General features: G+C 44.3%; 1 protein-coding gene across 1 annotated transcript in view; it reads right to left on the bottom strand.

Annotated features, from left to right (window-relative positions):
• The window catches only part of LOC140187188 (tripartite motif-containing protein 16-like), a 71449-nt gene extending 63770 nt beyond the window's left edge, over positions 1 to 7679 (bottom strand). The window contains exon 1 of the mRNA XM_072242250.1: positions 7095 to 7679. Coding sequence (XP_072098351.1) covers positions 7095 to 7679 — 585 coding nt within the window. The remainder of the gene's footprint in view (positions 1 to 7094) is intronic.
• Positions 7680 to 18839: the final 11160 nt, after the last annotated feature.

Raw genomic sequence — 18839 nt, 5'->3', positions numbered from 1 at the left:
ATACAGGCAGCTCCAACACAGACACCACACTCCACGTGATACAGGCAGCTCCATCACAGACACAACGCTCCCCGTGATACAGGCAGCTCCATCACAGACACAACCTTCCCCATGATACAGGCAGCTTCATCACGACCTTCCCCGTGATACAGGCAGCTCCATCACAGGCACAATGCTCCCCGTGATACAGGCAGCTCCATCACAGGCACAATGCTCCCCGTGATACAGGCAGCTCCATCACAGACACAACGCTCCCCGTGATACAGGCAGCTCCATCACAGGCACCACGCTCCACGTGATACAGGCAGCTCCATCACAGACACAACGCTCCCCGTGATACAGGCAGCTCATCACAGACACGACCTTCCCCGTGATACAGGCAGCTCCATCACAGGCACAACGCTCCCTGTGATACAGGCAGCTCCATCACAGACATGACGCTCCCCGTTATACAGGCTGCTCCATCAGAGACACGACCTTGCCCGTGATACAGGCAGCTCATCACAGACACAACCTTCCCCGTGATACAGGCAGCTCCATCACAAACATAACCTTCCCCGTGATACAGGCAGCTCCATCACAGACACGACCTTCCCCATGATACAGGCTGCTCCATCACAGACACGACCTTCCCCGTGATACAGGCAGCTCCATCACAGACACGACCTTCCCCGTGATACAGGCAGCTCCATCACAGACACGACCTTCCCCGTGATACAGGCAGCTCCATCACAGGCACAACTGTTTCTGTCTGTAGGGGACCTACATTTGTCTTAACCAATCTTTTTCTTTTCACGTATCTATAAAAGCTATTACAGTCAGTTTTTATGTTCCCTGCCAGTTTTCTCTTTGTGTGTCAATTCAAGGAGCATTCGTAATAAGGTGGATGAATTGAAAGTGCAGATTGTTATTAATGATTATGATATAGTTGGGATCACAGAGACATGGCTCCAGGGTGACCAGGGATGGGAGCTCAACGTTCAGGGATATTCAATATTCAGGAGGGATAGACATGAAGGAAGGGGAGGTGGGGTGGCGTTGCTGGTTAAAGAAGAGATTAACGCAATAGAAAGGAAGGACATAAGCCGGGAAGATGTGGAATCGATATGGGTAGAGCTGCGTAACACTAAGGGGCAGAAGACTCTGGTGGGAGTTGTGTACAGGCCACCTAACAATAGTAGTGAGGTCGGAGATGGTATTAAACAGGAAATTAGAAATGTGTGCAATAAAGGAACAGCAGTTATAATGGGTGACTTCAATCTACATGTAGATTGGGTGAACCAAATTGGTAAAGGTGCTGAGGAAGAGGATTTCTTGGAATGTATGCGGGATGGTTTTTTGAACCAACATGTCGAGGAACCGACTGGAGAGCAGGCTATTCTGGACTGGGTTTTGAGCAATGAGGAAGGGTTAATTAGCAATCTTGTCATGAGAGGCCCCTTGGGTAAGAGTGACCATAATATGGTGGAATTCTTCATTAAGATGGAGAGTGACAGAGTTAATTCAGAAACAAAGGTTCTGAACTTAAAGAGGGGTAACTTTGAAGGTATGAGACGTGAATTAGCTAAGATAGACTGGCAAATGACACTTAAAGGATTGACGGTGGATATGCAATGGCAAGCATTTAAAGGTTGCATGGATAAACTACAACAATTGTTCATCCCAGTTTGGCAAAAGAATAAATCAAGGAAGGTAGTGCACCCGTGGCTGACAAGAGAAATTAAGGATAGTATCAATTCCAAAGAAGAAGCATACAAATTAGCCAGAGAAAGTGGCTCACCTGAGGACTGGGAGAAATTCAGAGTTCAGCAGAGAAGGACAAAGGGCTTAATTAGAAAGGGGAAAAAATATTATGAGAGAAAACTGGCAGGGAACATAAAAACCGACTGTAAAAGCTTTTATAGATATGTAAAAAGGAAAAGACTGGTAAAGACAAATGTAGGTCCCCTGCAGACAGAAACAGGTGAATTGATTATGGGGAGCAAGGACATGGCAGACCAATTGAATAATTACTTTGGTTCTGTCTTCACTAAGGAGGACATAAATAATCTTCCAGAAATAGTAGGGGACAGAGGGTCCAGTGAGATGGAGGAACTGAGCGAAATACATGTTAGTAGGGAAGTGGTGTTAGGTAAATTGAAGGGATTGAAGGCAGATAAATCCCCAGGACCAGGTGCTCTGCATCTTAGAGTGCCTAATGAAGTAGCCCAAGAAATAGTGGATGCATTAGTGATAATTTTTCAAAACTCGGTAGATTCTGGACTAGTTCCTGAGGATTGGAGGGTGGCTAATGTAACTCCACTTTTTAAAAAAGGAGAGAGAGAGAAACCGGGGAATTATAGACCGGTTAGCCTAACGTCGGTGGTGGGGAAACTGCTGGAGTCAGTTATCAAGGATGTGATAACAGCACATTTGGAAAGCGGTGAAATGATCGGACAAAGTCAGCATGGATTTGTGAAAGGAAAATCATGTCTGACGAATCTCATAGAATTTTTTGAGGATGTAACTAGTAGAGTGGATAGGGGAGAACCAGTGGATGTGGTATATTTGGATTTTCAAAAGGCTTTTGACAAGGTCCCACACAGGAGATTAGTGTGCAAACTTAAAGCACATGGTATTGGGGGTAAGGTATTGGTGTGGGTGGAGAATTGGTTAGCAGACAGGAAGCAAAGAATGGGAATAAACGGGACCTTTTCAGAATGGCAGGCGGTGACTAGTGGGGTACCGCAAGGCTCAGTGCTGGGACCCCAGTTGTTTACAATATATATTAATGACTTGGATGAGGGAATTAAATGCAGCATCTCCAAGTTTGCGGATGACACGAAGCTGGGTGGCAGTGTTAGCTGTGAGGAGGATGCTAAGAGGATGCAGGATGACTTGGATAGGTTGGGTGAGTGGGCAAATTCATGGCAGATGCAATTTAATGTGGATAAATGTGAATTTATCTACTTTGGTGGCAAAAATAGGAAAACAGATTATTATCTGAATGGTGGCCGATTAGGAAAAGGGGAGGTGCAACGAGACCAGGGTGTCATTATACACCAGTCATTGAAAGTGGGCATGCAGGTACAGCAGGCGGTGAAAAAGGCACATGGTATGCTGGTATTTATAGCGAGAGGATTCGAGTAGAGGAGCAGGGAGGTACTATTGCAGTTGTACAAGGCCTTGGTGAGACCACACCTGGAGTATTGTGTGCAGTTTTGGTCCCCTAATCTGAGGAAAGACATCCTTGCCATAGAGGGAGTACAAAGAAGGTTCACCAGATTGATTCCTGGGATGGCAGGACTTTCATATGAAGGAAGACTGGGTGAACTGGGCTTGTACTCGTTGGAATTTAGAAGATTGAGGGGGGATCTGATTGAAACGTATAAGATCCTAAAGGGATTGGACAGGCTAGATGCAGGAAGATTGTTCCCAATGTTGGAGAAGTCCAGAATGAGGGGCCACAGTTTGAGGATAGAGGGAAGCCTTTTAGGACCGAGATTAGGAAAAACTTCTTCACACAGAGAGTGGTGAATCTGTGGAATTCTCTGCCACAGGAAACAGTTGAGGCCAGTTCATTGGCTATATTTAAGATTGAGTTAGATATGGCCCTTGTGGCTACGGGGGTCAGGGGGCATGGAGGGAAGGCTGGGGCGGGGTTCTGAGTTGGATGATCAGCCATGATCATAATAAATGGCGGTGCAGGCTCGAAGTGCCGAATGGCCTACTCCTGCACCTATTTTCTATGTTTCTATGTTTCTATAATCTTTTTTCCCCTTCCTAATTAAGCCCTTTGTCCTCCTCTGCTGAACTCTGAATTTCTCCCAGTCCTCAGGTGAGCCACTTTTTCTGGGTAATTTGTATGCTTCTTCTTTGGAATTGATACTATCCCTAATTTCTCTTGTCAGCCACGGGTGCACTACCTTCCTTGATTTATTCTTTTGCCAAACTGGGATGAACAATTGTTGTAGTTCATCCATGAGATCTTTAAATGCTTGCCATTGCATATCCACCACCAACCCTTTAAGATATCTGGAATCAGTAGCTCAATACATCAGACAAATTGAAGCTATCAGGGGAATTACTATTAAAGGGACAGAGCATAAATTGGCCTGTTACATGGATGACATTTTGATCTATCTAGGGCAACCAACATACTCTTTAACTAAATTGATGCAATCCTTTGAACAATATGGCCAATTATCAGGATACAAGATCAACATAGATAAGACCCAACTACTTTCATGTAACTATAACCCACCAAGAGAAATTGAAAGTAGATATCCTTGGGCATGGCAAACAGAGTCCGTCAAATATTTGTGCATCACTGTGCCAAAAGATTTGGCAAAATTATCAGAATGCAATTATCAGCCTATATATAAAAAAATTAAGGAAGATATAACAAGATAGAACCTAATTCGTTTTCTTGGTCTCAGTTCAAGGATTGAATCTATTAAAATGAATATACTGCCCAGACTACTATATCTCTTTTAGACCCTATCAGTAGAGATTAACCAAAATCAATTCAATGAATGGAACAAGATGCTATCAAGATATATATGGCAAGGTAAAAGGCCTAGGGTCCGTCTCAAAACTTTGCAATTAGCCAAGGAAAAGGGGGGGATGGGGCCTACCTTCTCTTAGAGATTTACTATTTTGCAGCACAGTTGAGAGCTGTGATATGTCGGTGCAACCCATCATATGGCGCTCAATGGAAAAACATTGAGGAGAGGATACTTTCCATCCCCATACAGGCAATTTTGGCTGATAACAGCCTACGAAGTTACATAAATAATATTGACAACCCATGGGTGAAATGGACTCTTAAAATATGGAAAACTATTATAAAATATAAACTAGAGAGAGACATTGCAATTCTTAAATGGTGTGCATATGACTTGGATTTTATGCCGAATAAACGGGATGCTAGATTTAAGGACTGGACAGTTAAAGGAATAACAGCCATTTGCAATATAATGAAAGAAGGAACACTGTTCAGTTTTGAAATGCTCAAAGAGAAACACTTATTAGAAAAACAAGACTTTTACCAGTATTTACAAATGCGACAGTATGTTAATAGGATGGTTTAAAATGTAACCAAGGCAAATACATGTCTGATAGAGCTATTTAGAAAAGCATATAATTCAGACAGCGGTAGTAGAATAATTTCAAGCGTGTATAAGGGTTTGTCAAATCTTAAAACACATTCAACTTCATACATTAAAACAAAATGGGAGAAGGAAGGAGGGATAATAATATCTGTGGAAGACTGGACAATAATATGGAAGTATCAATGGAAGTGTATCAGTTCACAGAAATGGAAGGAGTTCGGGTGGAAAAACTTGATAAGATATTTTATTACTCCCTCTCAGAAATCCCATTATGATAGTAACCCCTCTGTTTGCTGGAGAAATTGTGGAAATCAAAATGCAAACTATTATCATATTTTCTGGGAATGCCCCGTTATCAAAGACTATCGGAGTGGGATACATAACACCCTACAAGGCATCTTTAAATGTGAAACACCTTTAGAAGGTAAGACCATATATTTTGGGTTTATACCTCAAGAATGGTTGAAAAGAGATAAATATTTAATGAATGTACTGCTCGTGTCTGGTAAAAAGACCCTTACCAGGAAATGGTTATCACAGGAAAGCCCAACTTTAAATGTATGTATGGAAATTACAATGGACATTTACAAAATGGAGAAGAATACAGCATCTGTTAATCGTAAGTTGGAACAATTTTATTCATACTGGACAAAATGGTTTAACTACATAACACCTCATAGGCCTGATTTTAGTCTCACAAGTCCGAATGGCCTACTCCTGCACCTATTTTCTATGTTTCTAAGTCAATGAATATGTTGTAAAAAAAATCACTCCCTACTCTGTACATAGTTTTCTTCTTTCGATTGTTCTTTCTTTCCTCTCCTTTCTCCTCAGATAAATATTGTGGAGATTTGTGACAAATATGATTGTATGATATATATGTACAGTGTCTGAAATACATCTTGTGGAAATGTTTGTTTGATGATGAAATTCAATAAAAAATAAATTACAAAAAAAAAGGGGGAAAGCTATTACTTTGTCTGAAAATCTGAAATAAGGAAGAGTAGTTATATACGGGTTAACCAGTATGTGACGAGGTTCAGGTATTTGTCACCTCATGTGAGGTATTACGTACAGTTTTGGTCAATCTGTTACAGGAAAGATGTTGTCAAACAGGAAAGATTGCAGAAAAGACTCACCAGGTTGTTGCCAGAACTTGTGCATACAAGAAGCTGTTGCAGAGATAAGGACTTTATTCCCTGGAATGTAGGAGATTGAAGGGTGACCTGATATACTGTAGGTACATAAGATCATTAGGGGCATAGACAGGTGAAAGCACGTGATTTTTTATCTTGGGAGTGGCTGCTAAAACAATGGGGGCATATGGCAGGTTTAAAATCAAAGGTGTGATATTTAAAAGGGATTCTGGTATAGCTTTTTCACACAAAGGGTGGTGCGTATTTAGAATGAGCTGCCAGGAATAGTGCTTGAGGTAGTCACCTTAGCAACGTTGAAAAGGTATTTAGAGTAAATGAAAAGGGTGGGGTTTAGAGGCTATGGGTCAAACGCAGGCAGATGGACTTGGACGAGTTTGGCTGAAGTAGCTCTCCATGCTGTATGCCTGATATAGTCCTACAACAGTGAAATTTATATCATGGCATAATTTACATATTACTATTTAACTATTTATGGTGTTATTACTATTTATTATTTATGGTGCAACTGTAATGAAAACCAATTTCCCCCGGGATCAATAAAGTATGACTATGAAACAAAATTCTGCGGAAACAAAATGCAGTTCAAACAGATCCATGGAAGAAAATAAATGGTCACTGTTTCAGGCTGAGACCTTTCAAATGATGCTGCTCCCTGAGTCACTTGGTCTCTGCGGTTAACTAGAATGTAACTGTTTCTATATGCTATTAGTACAATATTTTCAATGCTGTCATCACACAAGAAGATTTGAACTCCTAAGTCACAAAGGGTTAACTTACTCTCTTTCCTTAAAACCAGTGTACAAACTTGTCCTACTGCGCATGCAGCAGGCTTTAAAATGTATACCTTTAGTTCGCTGACTTGTTCCTCCAGGGACACTGTCTCATGCTGTCTGTGCTCGTTGATGGCACACAAGCAGCACACACTCGTCTGGTCGGTCCTGCAGAAGACCTCCAGCGGTTTCCGGTGGCTTGGGCACTTCCTGGACTCGATATCCCTGATGGGACTGATGATCCGGTGGTCCTTGAAGACCGGGTTGCTGGCGTGGGGCAAGAGGTGAAGCTGGCAGAAGGAGGCCATGCAAACCACGCACGACTTGACTGCTTCCAGCTTCTGCTCAGTGCAGAAGTCACAGAGGACATCCTGAGGACCGGTGGCATCCTTTGAGGCGGAGGAGGAATCCGAGTTGGTGAAGTCCTCCACGATCTCACAGAGAATGGTGTTCTTGGACAAGGAGGGTCTGGAATTGAACGTCTCCCGGCACTGGGGGCACCGGAAGGTCTCCGATCTCCCATCCTGATGCCAGCACCTCCCGATGCACTCCATACAGAAGTTGTGGCCGCACGGAATGGTGGCAGGAGACTTGAGGAGGTCCAAGCAGATGGCGCAACAGAGCTTGGCTTCGGAAATAGAGACCTTAGACACTGCCATTCCTCAGGGGAAAGAGAGAACATCCAAAACAAGCCTTGCCAGTCCAGACAAGCAGAAGACTGACAAGAAGAGCTGGGAGTGGTTCCAGTAATTTTTCATTAATGATCTACCTAGAAGCCAGTTGCACAGACTGATGTCATTGACTCAAAACCTTTTGCAACTGCAGAAGTTTCAGTTTTAACTTTTCCTATTTAAATCTTTACACAAAAAGCCCTGTTACAGCATAATCAAGAAGCCCCACCCTTAACTTACTCTGTTTCACAAGCCAGCTACCAACATTCCTTTAGGTTTTATCAGAGTGACATCTGCGCTTGCCTGTTATCCCAGCAGCAACAGCTTAAAGGGGCATTGACTGCACCGCTGCATGAGTTCTTCACACACGCACAGAATGCCACAATATAAATGGTCTCAGCTGCCGACCAGGGAGGGGTCAATGCCATCAAATGCTGCTGGGGGTGGAGCTGTTAACCCTCTCCTAGGCCAGAAAGCAACAGTTGATGAGGAACTTCAAACATGCTGGAAAAAAAGGCATTTAGAATTGAAAAGGAGAAACTAATAGTTAAATTAATTGAACCCCTAGAGATTTGATTTGATTTTACTGTAAACTCATTCTTTAAAAGGAGACCATCGATAAATCAGTGACAGGGGTCTGACTGCCAATGGACAGAGAGCCAAATGCTTATTCCTACATCTGTCTATGGGGAGCATCAAAGAACGAGTTTTAAATTGGCGAGTGGAGGGGAGGAAAGCATTTTGGAAAATTACCATCACCAGGGAAGTCAGCACAGAGCAAACTGCCAAAGCCTGTGGTCTGCGTCAGTCTTTGCATATTGACATACTTAATTCCAGAAGTGGCTGGTGAAGACAGTGGATGTAATGGTTTTAACTTTCCAAATTTACCAGATTTAGGAATTAGAAAATGGGCAATATGACTCGTCTATTCACAAAAGAGAGTGGGGACAGGGGTGGGAAGGCCGCAAATGACAGGCTAATTATCTGTCAGAGGGGAAAAATGTTAGAAGCTGCTGCTGATGTTATAGCGAGTTTAAATTACTTGGGTAAGGTTAAAAGGGTTTGGTGAAAGGTAAAACAATGAACAATTTATTTGAGTTACACACATCAAAGTTGCTGGTGAATGCAGCAGGCCAGGAGTTCTTTGAAGAAGTAACACTTGCCGCGGATAAGAGAGAGCAAGAGGGCAGAGTTCTCGTAGATATGCGGGTAGCATTTAACAAGTTACCACATTGAACATCATTTCAGAAAATAAATGTTCTTAGTCCGGAGGCAACAATAGTGTGGTAAAAAAATTGGCAGGTTGGCAGGACATGCTGAGTGGATGTAGCACAGGGACTGGTGCACAGTGGGGGCCCAACTGTTGCAAAGGCACTGAAGGTAATATTGCTAATTTTACTGACAGCACTAGGATAGGTAGAGAAGTAAGTTGGAAAGAGGATATGGGGAGGCTTTGAAGGGATAGAGATAGATTAAGTGAGTAGGCAAAGATCTGGCAAACTGTGGATAAATGTGAATTGTCAGATCATATTGGGCATTGGTGAGACTACGGCTGAATTACCATGAATAGGATTGGTCTACATCTTTAAGGCAAAATGTAGATAGGTAGGACGCTGTGAATATTTTTATGTTTGACATGCCACATAAGCATTATGTGAAGAAAAATCAAGCAGGTTGGGTATCTTCAAGAACTCTGCAGAAAGGAGGTGTAGGAACAGGTGTAGCACTAACGCTTACAGGGATAAGTGTCGGGTGGGAGATCCGTGGGGAGGGACGTGTGGATCAGGGAGTCGCGGAGGGACCGATCCCTGCGGAAAGCAAAGAGGGGTGGAGAGGGAAAGATGTGCTTAGTGGTGGGATCCTGTTGAAGGTGGCAGAAGTTGCGGAGGATAATGTGCTGGATCTGGAGGCTGGTGGGGTGGTAGGTGAGGACAAAGGGAACTCTGTCCCTGTTGTGGTGACGGGAGGATAGGGTGAGGGCCGAAGTGTGGGAAATGGAGGAGATACGGGTGAGGGCATCATTGATGACAACAGAAGGAAAACCACAATCCTTAAAGAAAGAGGACATTTGAGATGTCCTGGAATGGAAAGCCTCATCCTGGGAGCAGATGCGGTGGAGATGGAGGTACTGGGAATAGGAAATGGCATTTCTCCCACCCGGCACTTATCCCTGTAAGCGTAAGTGCTACACCTGTCCCTACACCTCCTCTCTTGCCACCATTCAGGACCCCAAAAAGTCCTTCCAGGTGATGCAACACTTCACTTGTGAGTCTGTTGGGGTCATCTGTTGAATCCGGTGCTCCTGGTGCGGACTCCTCTACATCGGCAAAACCCGACACAGGTTGGGGGACCGCTTCATCGAGCACCTCCGCTCCGTCCGCCACAACAGACAGGATCTCCCAGTAGCCACCCACTTCAACTCTGCTTCCCATCCCCATTCAGATATGTCCATATATGGCCTTCTCTACTGCCATGATGAGGCTAAACTCAGGTTGGAGGAGCAACACCTCATATACCGTCTGGGTAGTCTCCAGCCCCTTGGTATGAACATAGAATTCTCCAACTTCCGGTAATTCCCCCCCCCCCTCCTCTATCCCTATTTCACTCTGCCCCCTCCCCCAGTTGCCTATCACCTCCCTCATGGTTCCGCCTCCTTCTTCTACCCATTGTGTTTTCCCCTATTCCTTTTTCACCTTTCCTGCCTATCCCCTCCCTGCTTCCCCTCCCCGACCCCTTTATCTTTCCCCTTACTGGTTTTTCATCTGGAACCTACCAGCCTTCTCCTTCCCACCCTCCCCCCACCTTCTTTATAGGGCCTCTGCCCCCTCCCTCTACAGTCCTGACGAAGGGTTCCGGCCCGAAACGTCGACCGATCTTTTCCACTGATGGCTGCCCGACCTGCTGAGTTCCTCCAGTGTGTTGTGAGTGTTGCTTTGACCCCTGCATCTGCAGAGTATTTTGTGTTGGGTATCTTCAAGTTTTATGAAGAAAAGTCAAGCAGGTTGGGTATATATCCACCGGAGTTCATAAAAGTGTGTGGAGACAGTGGCAGCGCCAGAGGGTTTTTCTTGCTGGTGCTACAGTGGGGCTGAATTATTCAGTGATGGTGCTGAGGAATGTACCCGGCCTATGGTAATATGTATTCGCAAGGCCAGACGCGTGGCATTTAAAAGTCAGTTTCAAGCATTATGTGCCTACTATAAATGCCTCTGTTGATTCACAAGCAACAGCAATTGATAGATCTGATATAGAAGTGAACTGTGACAGTGTCAATGGCATCAGAGACAACCCGGGCTACACAGAGCATAAACAAACAAACCAACAGAGCATCCGACCCACAGCGCACAACGAGAATCACGCACCAATCCCACAATCAGCGTCAAATGCGTGCTTTTCATCTGAAAAACACACTAACCCACAATGTCCACTGCTATTCACATTACATAGACAGACAATGCCAAAAGATACACCGTTATTAAAGTCAAATAAGGCAAACAACAAATGCAAGGCTTTACCAGGAGTTGGACAAATCATACTCTGACCATGCAATACCTCAATTAATTCGGCTACTGAATTTAAAACAAAAATCAACAGAATCACTGCTTGGAAGTCTAAACAAAACCAGTAGGCTTAATAGCAGTAAATGTAATAGTTTAGGATTTGCGGGAAACATAAGGACTATGGGGTATCCACCACAAAATAATAATAATAATAATCAGCATTAATCTTGTCCCAAATTTTTAAAAAATCAACTGCACTCACCATTGCTGTTTTCAGAGAAGCACAATCCGTCTGTTGTCGTTATTGGTGGTGAAAGCATCAATGGTTTTCTGGATGTCAAGTGCTTTGGTCCTCCGGCTGTTTATGGCCAACAGGGCCAAGTTGCTGTTCCGAGCATCGCCGCTGCTATTCCTTAGGTAGTTTTTGAGGCGTCTGAGGCAAGAGAAACTCCGTTTGCATGAGGCAGATGTCACAGGTAGAGTCAGTGATATGCAGATTAGTTTGTATAAATCTATAAATGCATCACGGTAGGGTTTCATTAGAGCTAGAAATTCCACTGTGTCATTCACTGTCTGTCCTTGCTAGAGACTCAACCACAGCTCTCATATACTCACGATTTTCTTGGACAACCTTTGCATGTCCTTTGTCAAGCATATTTCCCAATTTGAACCATCCTGTTTTCTCAATCTGAATTCGGCCCGTGCCTCCATAGCAAACTTATGAGCTGCACTTACATGCTGGGTTTTGAAAGCTGTTGTAGCTTTCCGCCAGTTGCAGTAACCAGTGACAGTGAAGGCAGACTCAGAATGGAACCCATGTCCTCCACACAGGAAATGCCCGCATGCGAAGCAGAGCGTAATATCTTTTGTGATCAAATATTCCAGTCAGTCAAACCAGCCACGAATACTCCTTTGCTGATTGCCAAACTGTTGCGAGCAGCGAAGGGTACTTTCTCAATGCTGGCCGACGGGGTCCTTCCTCAGGCTGCTGGCTAACATCGCTAACAGTATTCCCACTAGCACCAAGAGCAGCTTCATCCACGTTCTCTTCCGAATCCCGCTCCATTTCTTGTTCCTCTACTTCGCCTTCACACTCCTTCGATGAACTTCTGTCATCCTTCATCCCCACTTACTTCTTTCTGCATGTCACTTTCAATTAAGACAGGCTCAGGCTGAGACACCACTGATTCCTCTAGATGAGGTCGTTTTCTCACTAAAAATCCAGCCCTTTTTCCACGCTGCCAAAATAATGCAGGTGCCAGGCTGACGCTAGTTTGTAAAAGCACAATGTGTGTGTGTGTGGCATCCATTAGTCTCGCAAGACCATGGATCCGCGGCTGGATGTATACTATCAATCTCTCGTGTGAGTGAGAGTGAGTGGCATCACCACCTTAAGAGATCTTAGATCAGCTTAACTGATCTGAGGACAGCAACGGCAAGACATTGACAACGAACAAATAAGCAGAAGTGTAGAGTGGATCTGACAGAGTTTATAACTTTACTGCTGTGTGGATGCTATGGTAACCAGGGCCGCTGTTTCAGTAGATCAACTGGAAAAACAAGCTGTATTCAAAACTGTGCAGCGAAAGCAAAGCAGTTGCAACTTGTATGTGAAATTTCAGTTAATTTCTTGGTGGTGCTACGCTGGTGCTATTGCGATTTCTGCTGGGGCTATAGCACCAGCTAGCACCACCTTAGCGCTGCCCCTGTATGGAGAATAGACTTCATGAGGCTTCATGACAGGATGGATGTGAAAAAGATGTTTCCTCTTGTGGAAGAATCTAGAATCCACAGAGTCGCTGTGTAAAATAAGGGAGTTCCACAGAAGATAGAAGATGTATTACGTGCTTGTCTTTATTAGCAGGGGAACTGAGTTCAAGTTACCGAGTTATTTTGCAGCATTATAAAACTCTAGTGCGGCCACATCTTAAGTATTGCATACAGTTCTTGTTGTTCCATGTTGTTACTTGTGGTGCTTTGGGCAGCCCTTTTGCCGTTTCCATAGCATTTGACTGTAATTTACGTGGCTGAGTTGCTAGCTTGACGCTCAACCCAGTACGGGTGGAAAGAGTGCAAGGAGCCAGCGGGATTTGAACCATTTGTCTCAAAGTTCGATGCTGATGCCACTACACCAACTTGCCTTGTTTTGCTTCGGGTGGTGAAAGCTGAAGGGAGGTGTGATAGATATGTATGACATTATGAGAGGCGTGGATAGAGAAGGCAGGCTAGCTTTGAAAACTTAAGGTGGTGGAGGAGAATTCAAAGGAGGTGTGCGAGTCAAGTCTTTTTTAAGCCAGGAGTGGTGGATGTCTGGAATGTTCTGCCTAAGGTGGTGGTGGAAAAGGCAAATGCAATAGGGATGTTCAAGAGGCTCCTCGATAGGCTCATGAATGTGCAGGGAATAGGAGGATACGTACATTGTGTAGACAGAAGGGATTAATTTAGTTGGTATTGGATTACTAATTTAATTAGTTCGGCACCACACATGGGCTGAAGGGCCAGTTTTCGTACTATACACTTCTATGTTCTGTATAGCAGTTTTTTTCCCCTCGCTCATTGGGTGTGAGACTTCAAAGGGTGATGGAGGCAGAGTCTTTGACTTTAGGGAGGAGGTAGATTGCTTCTTGATAAGCAGGAGGGTGCTAACTACTGAAAGATCTTGGAGATAAGACCACAACCAGATCAGCCGAGATGGTTTTAAACAGTGGAACTGGTGCAAGAGTCCTGTTCCTAATTCATGTCTATAATGCCACCCTGGTCATCAGAGGCACCACAACCACATTTCCCTGCTGACATCCCCACACATAGGGACCTGGACTTCATGGGGAAGAGTGGATGACAACTAGGAGGGATGGGTGTTCATGGGTATTGGGGGGTGTGGAAGCAAAGGGCAGATCAGATGCCTGCTTCCTGGTGGACTGGGCTGCATTCTGCAAAGATCACCCTCCCCTGGAACCACCTTCCTAAACCTCCTCCCTCACCACCATCCATTGCTGTAGACAGTCTCTCTCCATGTGAGCAGCCTTTCTCATGTGGATCCCCCGGCAATATTTAGCCATCCCGTTGTAGTCTCCGCTATATCGATGAGAGTTGCTGCAGAATGATGGGATGCTTCTCCAAGAACCTTCGCTCCGTTTGCAGACTCTGTCTTCACATCTTGGCGGCTTAATTCCAAACCCCATTCCCACACTGTTATGTCTGTCTTCAACCTTTCCCACTGCCAAGATGAGAGTAAACACAGACTGAAAAAAAGAGTACCTCGTATTCTACCTGGGCCATCTTCAACATGGTGGCATGAACATCGATCTCTCTAACTTCCAGTAGCTGGTCCCTCTCTGTCTCCTTTCTCTCTCCTTCTGATCCAGCTGGCCCCCATCACAACGCTTTCCCCTTCTCCCCTTTCCCACCATCAGCCACGCACCCCTTGTAATTGTTCCCCTCAAACCTCCATTTTAGCCTATGAAGGTAAAAATGAAAAGGCATTACCCAGCTTATTCTTATTTTTTACTAGGAAGAACGTTTATTTTGATATTTTTAAAAATATGTTCTATGTACCTCAAGGGCTCTGTAGGGGAGGACCACAGTATCTGGTTCTTCTGCTACTAGACAGAGAGGGGCCTGGCTGGGTAAGGAACCCCCTCAGTTATTGTCATCTTGTATTGTTGCAGGACCCACATGAATGGTATTAAAGTTATTGGTTTTAAGAAATGTAATAGAAGAAAAGTAATGTACTTAATACCTTTGACCACAAGGACTAAAATGTGAAGAGGGCCACAGCCTGATTGGAGGCTACAATTATTCCTTATGAAATAAACCGTCATTGTGTCCCTCTGCAGCTCCACAGGTCTACTCCATTCAGGAGGTTCCCATGGTGATGACTCATTGGGTCTTGCCCTGGAATCCTTCTGAACTTCCTCAGGTTGTCCATTGTAGCCCTCACGGTCTGTGTTGCTTGTCACTCTTCAGAGCGAACCTAGCACACAGCAAGAGGCCATTCATCCCATCACACGTGTGCCAATTATTCAGCCTAATACAACCTTCCAGATCTGAATCTGTATTCCTATGGAGTACAGCTCTTCACATCCATCTTCCGGATCTGACAATGGCTCCAGACTCCACCACTCTCTGGGTAAGGTTTCTCCTCTTCCAATTCATCCTTCCGCAGCTTACTCCAAACCTATTTCCACTGGCTCTAAGGGAAATGATTCTTCCCTTTTACAGTCTCTGGCCTTTCCTATGTAACACCTCTCAATAACTCTTCCTCTGCTTTCTGTTTTGAAAAGAAAACCTCAGCCTTTCTCATCCTGGCAACATCTGGCCAGCCCCCCTTGCACTCTATCCAGAGCAATCACACCTTTCCTGTAACATGGTGACCACAAATGCACACAGTATCCCAAAAAGTGTTGTATCCAGTTCCGATGTAATCTCCTTGCTTGTGTTCTATAACTCAATAAAGGGAAGGATGCCCCATCTCCTTTAAACCTCCTTATTCACTTGTCTGTCTTAAAAAAAACATGTCATCCCTTGGTTACAGACACCGGACTGATGGTTATATTAATAAATTCAGCAGCTCAGCATTGTACAAACAGCAGACCTAGCTGCTCCCCCTCTCTCTCTCTCTCTCTCTCTCTCTATACATTTTTAGTACTTTTCTTTCAAATCAGTTCTCTGTGCTTTTGTAATACCTTAGATTACAATACATTGGAGATGTACTTAACATAGAGTGATTTTTGTGTGTTCTCTGATTGATGGACAAACCAACTTAAGAACGTCTAGTAAAACTGAATCCACTTGTTACCCATGGATGGACTATCTCTTTGTTCCTTTACACCACTCAGTGCCCTGCTATTTAATGGACATTTTCTTGTCTCACCTTCCCAGATGAAGTTAACTCTGGATTATAGAAACATAGAAAACCTACAGGACAATACAGGCCCTTCCGCCCACAAAGCTGTACCGAACATGTCTTTACCTTAGAAATTACCTAGGGTTACCTATAACCCTCTATTTTTCTGAGCTCCATGTACTTGTCCAGCAGTCTCTTAAAAGACCCTATCGTATCCGCCTCCACCACCATCGCTGGCAGCCCATTCCACGCACTCACCACTCCCTGCGAAACAAACATACTCTTGACATCTTCTCTGTACCTACTTCCAAGCATCTTAAAACTGTGTCCTCTTGTGCTAGTCATTTCAGCCCTGGGAAAAAGCCTCTGACTATCCACACGATCAATGCCTCTCATCATCTTATATATATCTATGAGGTCACCTCTCATCCTCCGTTACTCCCAAGGAAAAAAGGCCAAGTTCACTCAACCTATTCTCATAAGGCATGCTCCCCAATCCAAGCAGCATCCTTGTAAATTTCCTCTGCACCCTTTCTATGGTTTCCACATCCTTCCTATAGTGAGGCGACCAGAACTGAGCACAGTACTCCAGTGGATTACATTCCATCTGAAATTTTTCTACTCAGCTGACCAATCTTCCCACAACCTAATGCCTACCCTTCAATATCAACCACATCACGGGTTGTTTTGTATCACCATAACTTTCTTATGTCCCCTATAAATCATTAACATAGACTACAGAGAGCAAGGGACAAGATACCAAGCCTTGTGGAACACAACTGGTTACAGTTTTCAATCAGTGCCAATTTATTTTTTCTGTCACTGAACCAGTGACGAATCGGTTTGTTACTCTCCCTGGGCTTTTATATTTTTTGACACATCACTATCACCCCCACCTCTTATTTTATACCACTGCAAGCTATTCACCCACATCCTTGCCTCCAAGCTTGAGTTACCCTTGTTTCCTAATTTCCCTGTTATTCTTTTCCTCCTTCTGTAATTATAAAACATCCTTGGATTTTTGGTAAGTTTCACTTCTGCAACTTTTTCCCCCCACATTTCTAGTTTCCTGTAGTATTCTGCTCATTGTGTCTCACAGAAACTTCTTTTGTTTTGCCTTGTCTGAACCTCCATGCACCCCATCATTCAGAGGTGTCTAGATCTGACCTCCCTCATTGTGGCAATATGTTTACCCTAAACCTCATTCAATACCTCCCTTTGTTCCAAAACAAAAAGGGATTTATTTTCAAGTAGCTGTCTCCAGTCCCATTTCGTTCAGTGTAATAAAATTGACCAACCCAAATTTAGAACTTGTCCTTCTACTAATTCCTGGTTGCTTTTCATCACTATCGAACTCTAACCCAATCACAGTCACTGCACAAAAATACTCTCCCACTGTCTGTCCTGTTTCGTTCCCAGCTGGGCTTGCCACATACTGGCTAATCAGAATCCACGTCAATGCTTTTCTGCAGTACGTCTGGCTGAATGACAAACAATGTTAATTTAGTTCACTCCAGACAGAGATACAGCTTGGCTGTCCATTTAACAGGTCTCAATAGGAGAGGCAGCCTGCTGACCTAAAGAACAGGACTTACTGCCTCCCAGTGGACAGTACAGATAGACCATAAGACAAAGGAGCAGAAGCCAGCCATTCAGCCCATCGAGTCTGCTCCACCAGTTTATCATGGGCTGATCCATTCTCCCATTTAATCCCACTCCCCCGCCTTCTCACCATAACCTTTGATGCCCTGGCTACTCAGATACCTGTCAATCTCTGCCTTAAATACACCCAATGACTTGGCCTCCACTGCCGCCTGTGGCAACAAATTCCACAGATTCACCACCAGAGTATTCACAGATACTCTGCTGATCTGGCCACTTTCAAACTAAAAGCAAAGACAGATCCCATAACTGCTGGTCAGATGCTCCAGATAATAACACATGGAAGGTAAACACAAGGAGGAGTGAAATTACGTAGTTGATTAGATACGACCTTTGTGATTTTCACTCAAATAGTCAGTAACAGTGACACAGGAACTGCCTCAGGGAGATTCCTGGGGACCGGTATCTATTCCTCATTCATTTTTTGACATTGAAGGTTCTAAGGCACTCCTTCTCCCTCACTGCAGTTCTTGCGGTAAGGGAGCTTGGAGACGGATCTTGTGGAGATCTTCAGCACTGCCAAAGAGGAACAATAAAAGCTATTGCCAGGCTGCTCTGTAAGACAGCGTCCATTGTGCAGGACCAGAGCACTGACTAGAGTCAGTGTCCTTGTATTTTTAGGCCACACAAGGCAAGATTTCTCCAGTTATGGGAAGGAAGCCATGACACAATCATCCATTTGACCTTGGGGTGCACAAGGCATACAGTGTTACCATTGAAGAGAGTGAGAAGGGGACCCCAGCTGAATGAGTCTTTCCCTGTCTGAAGGTAGTTTATCCAGTACACCACTAATAGTTCTCCAGTACGATAAATTGGACTTCTGACCTCACAATCTTGTTATGACCTTGCACGACTAGATCTTTCAGTTCTGGTCGCCTCACTACAGGAAGGATGTGGAAGCCATAGAAAAGGTGCAGAGGAGATTTACAAGGATATTGCCTGGATTGGGGAGCATGCCTTATGAAGACAGGTTGAGTGAACTTGGCTTTTTCTCCTTGGAGCGATGGAGGATGAGAGGTGACCTGATAAAGGTGTATAAGATAATGAGAGGCATTGATCGTGTGGATAGTCAGAGGCTTTTTCCCAGGGCTGAAATGGCTGCCACAAGAGGATACAGGTTAAAGATGCAGGGGAGTAGGT

Source organism: Mobula birostris, chromosome 24, assembly GCF_030028105.1.
Source record: "Mobula birostris isolate sMobBir1 chromosome 24, sMobBir1.hap1, whole genome shotgun sequence".
Lineage (NCBI taxonomy): Eukaryota > Metazoa > Chordata > Chondrichthyes > Myliobatiformes > Myliobatidae > Mobula > Mobula birostris.
Note: the sequence above shows the minus strand (reverse complement) of the source record. Positions and strands in the feature narration are given on the sequence as shown.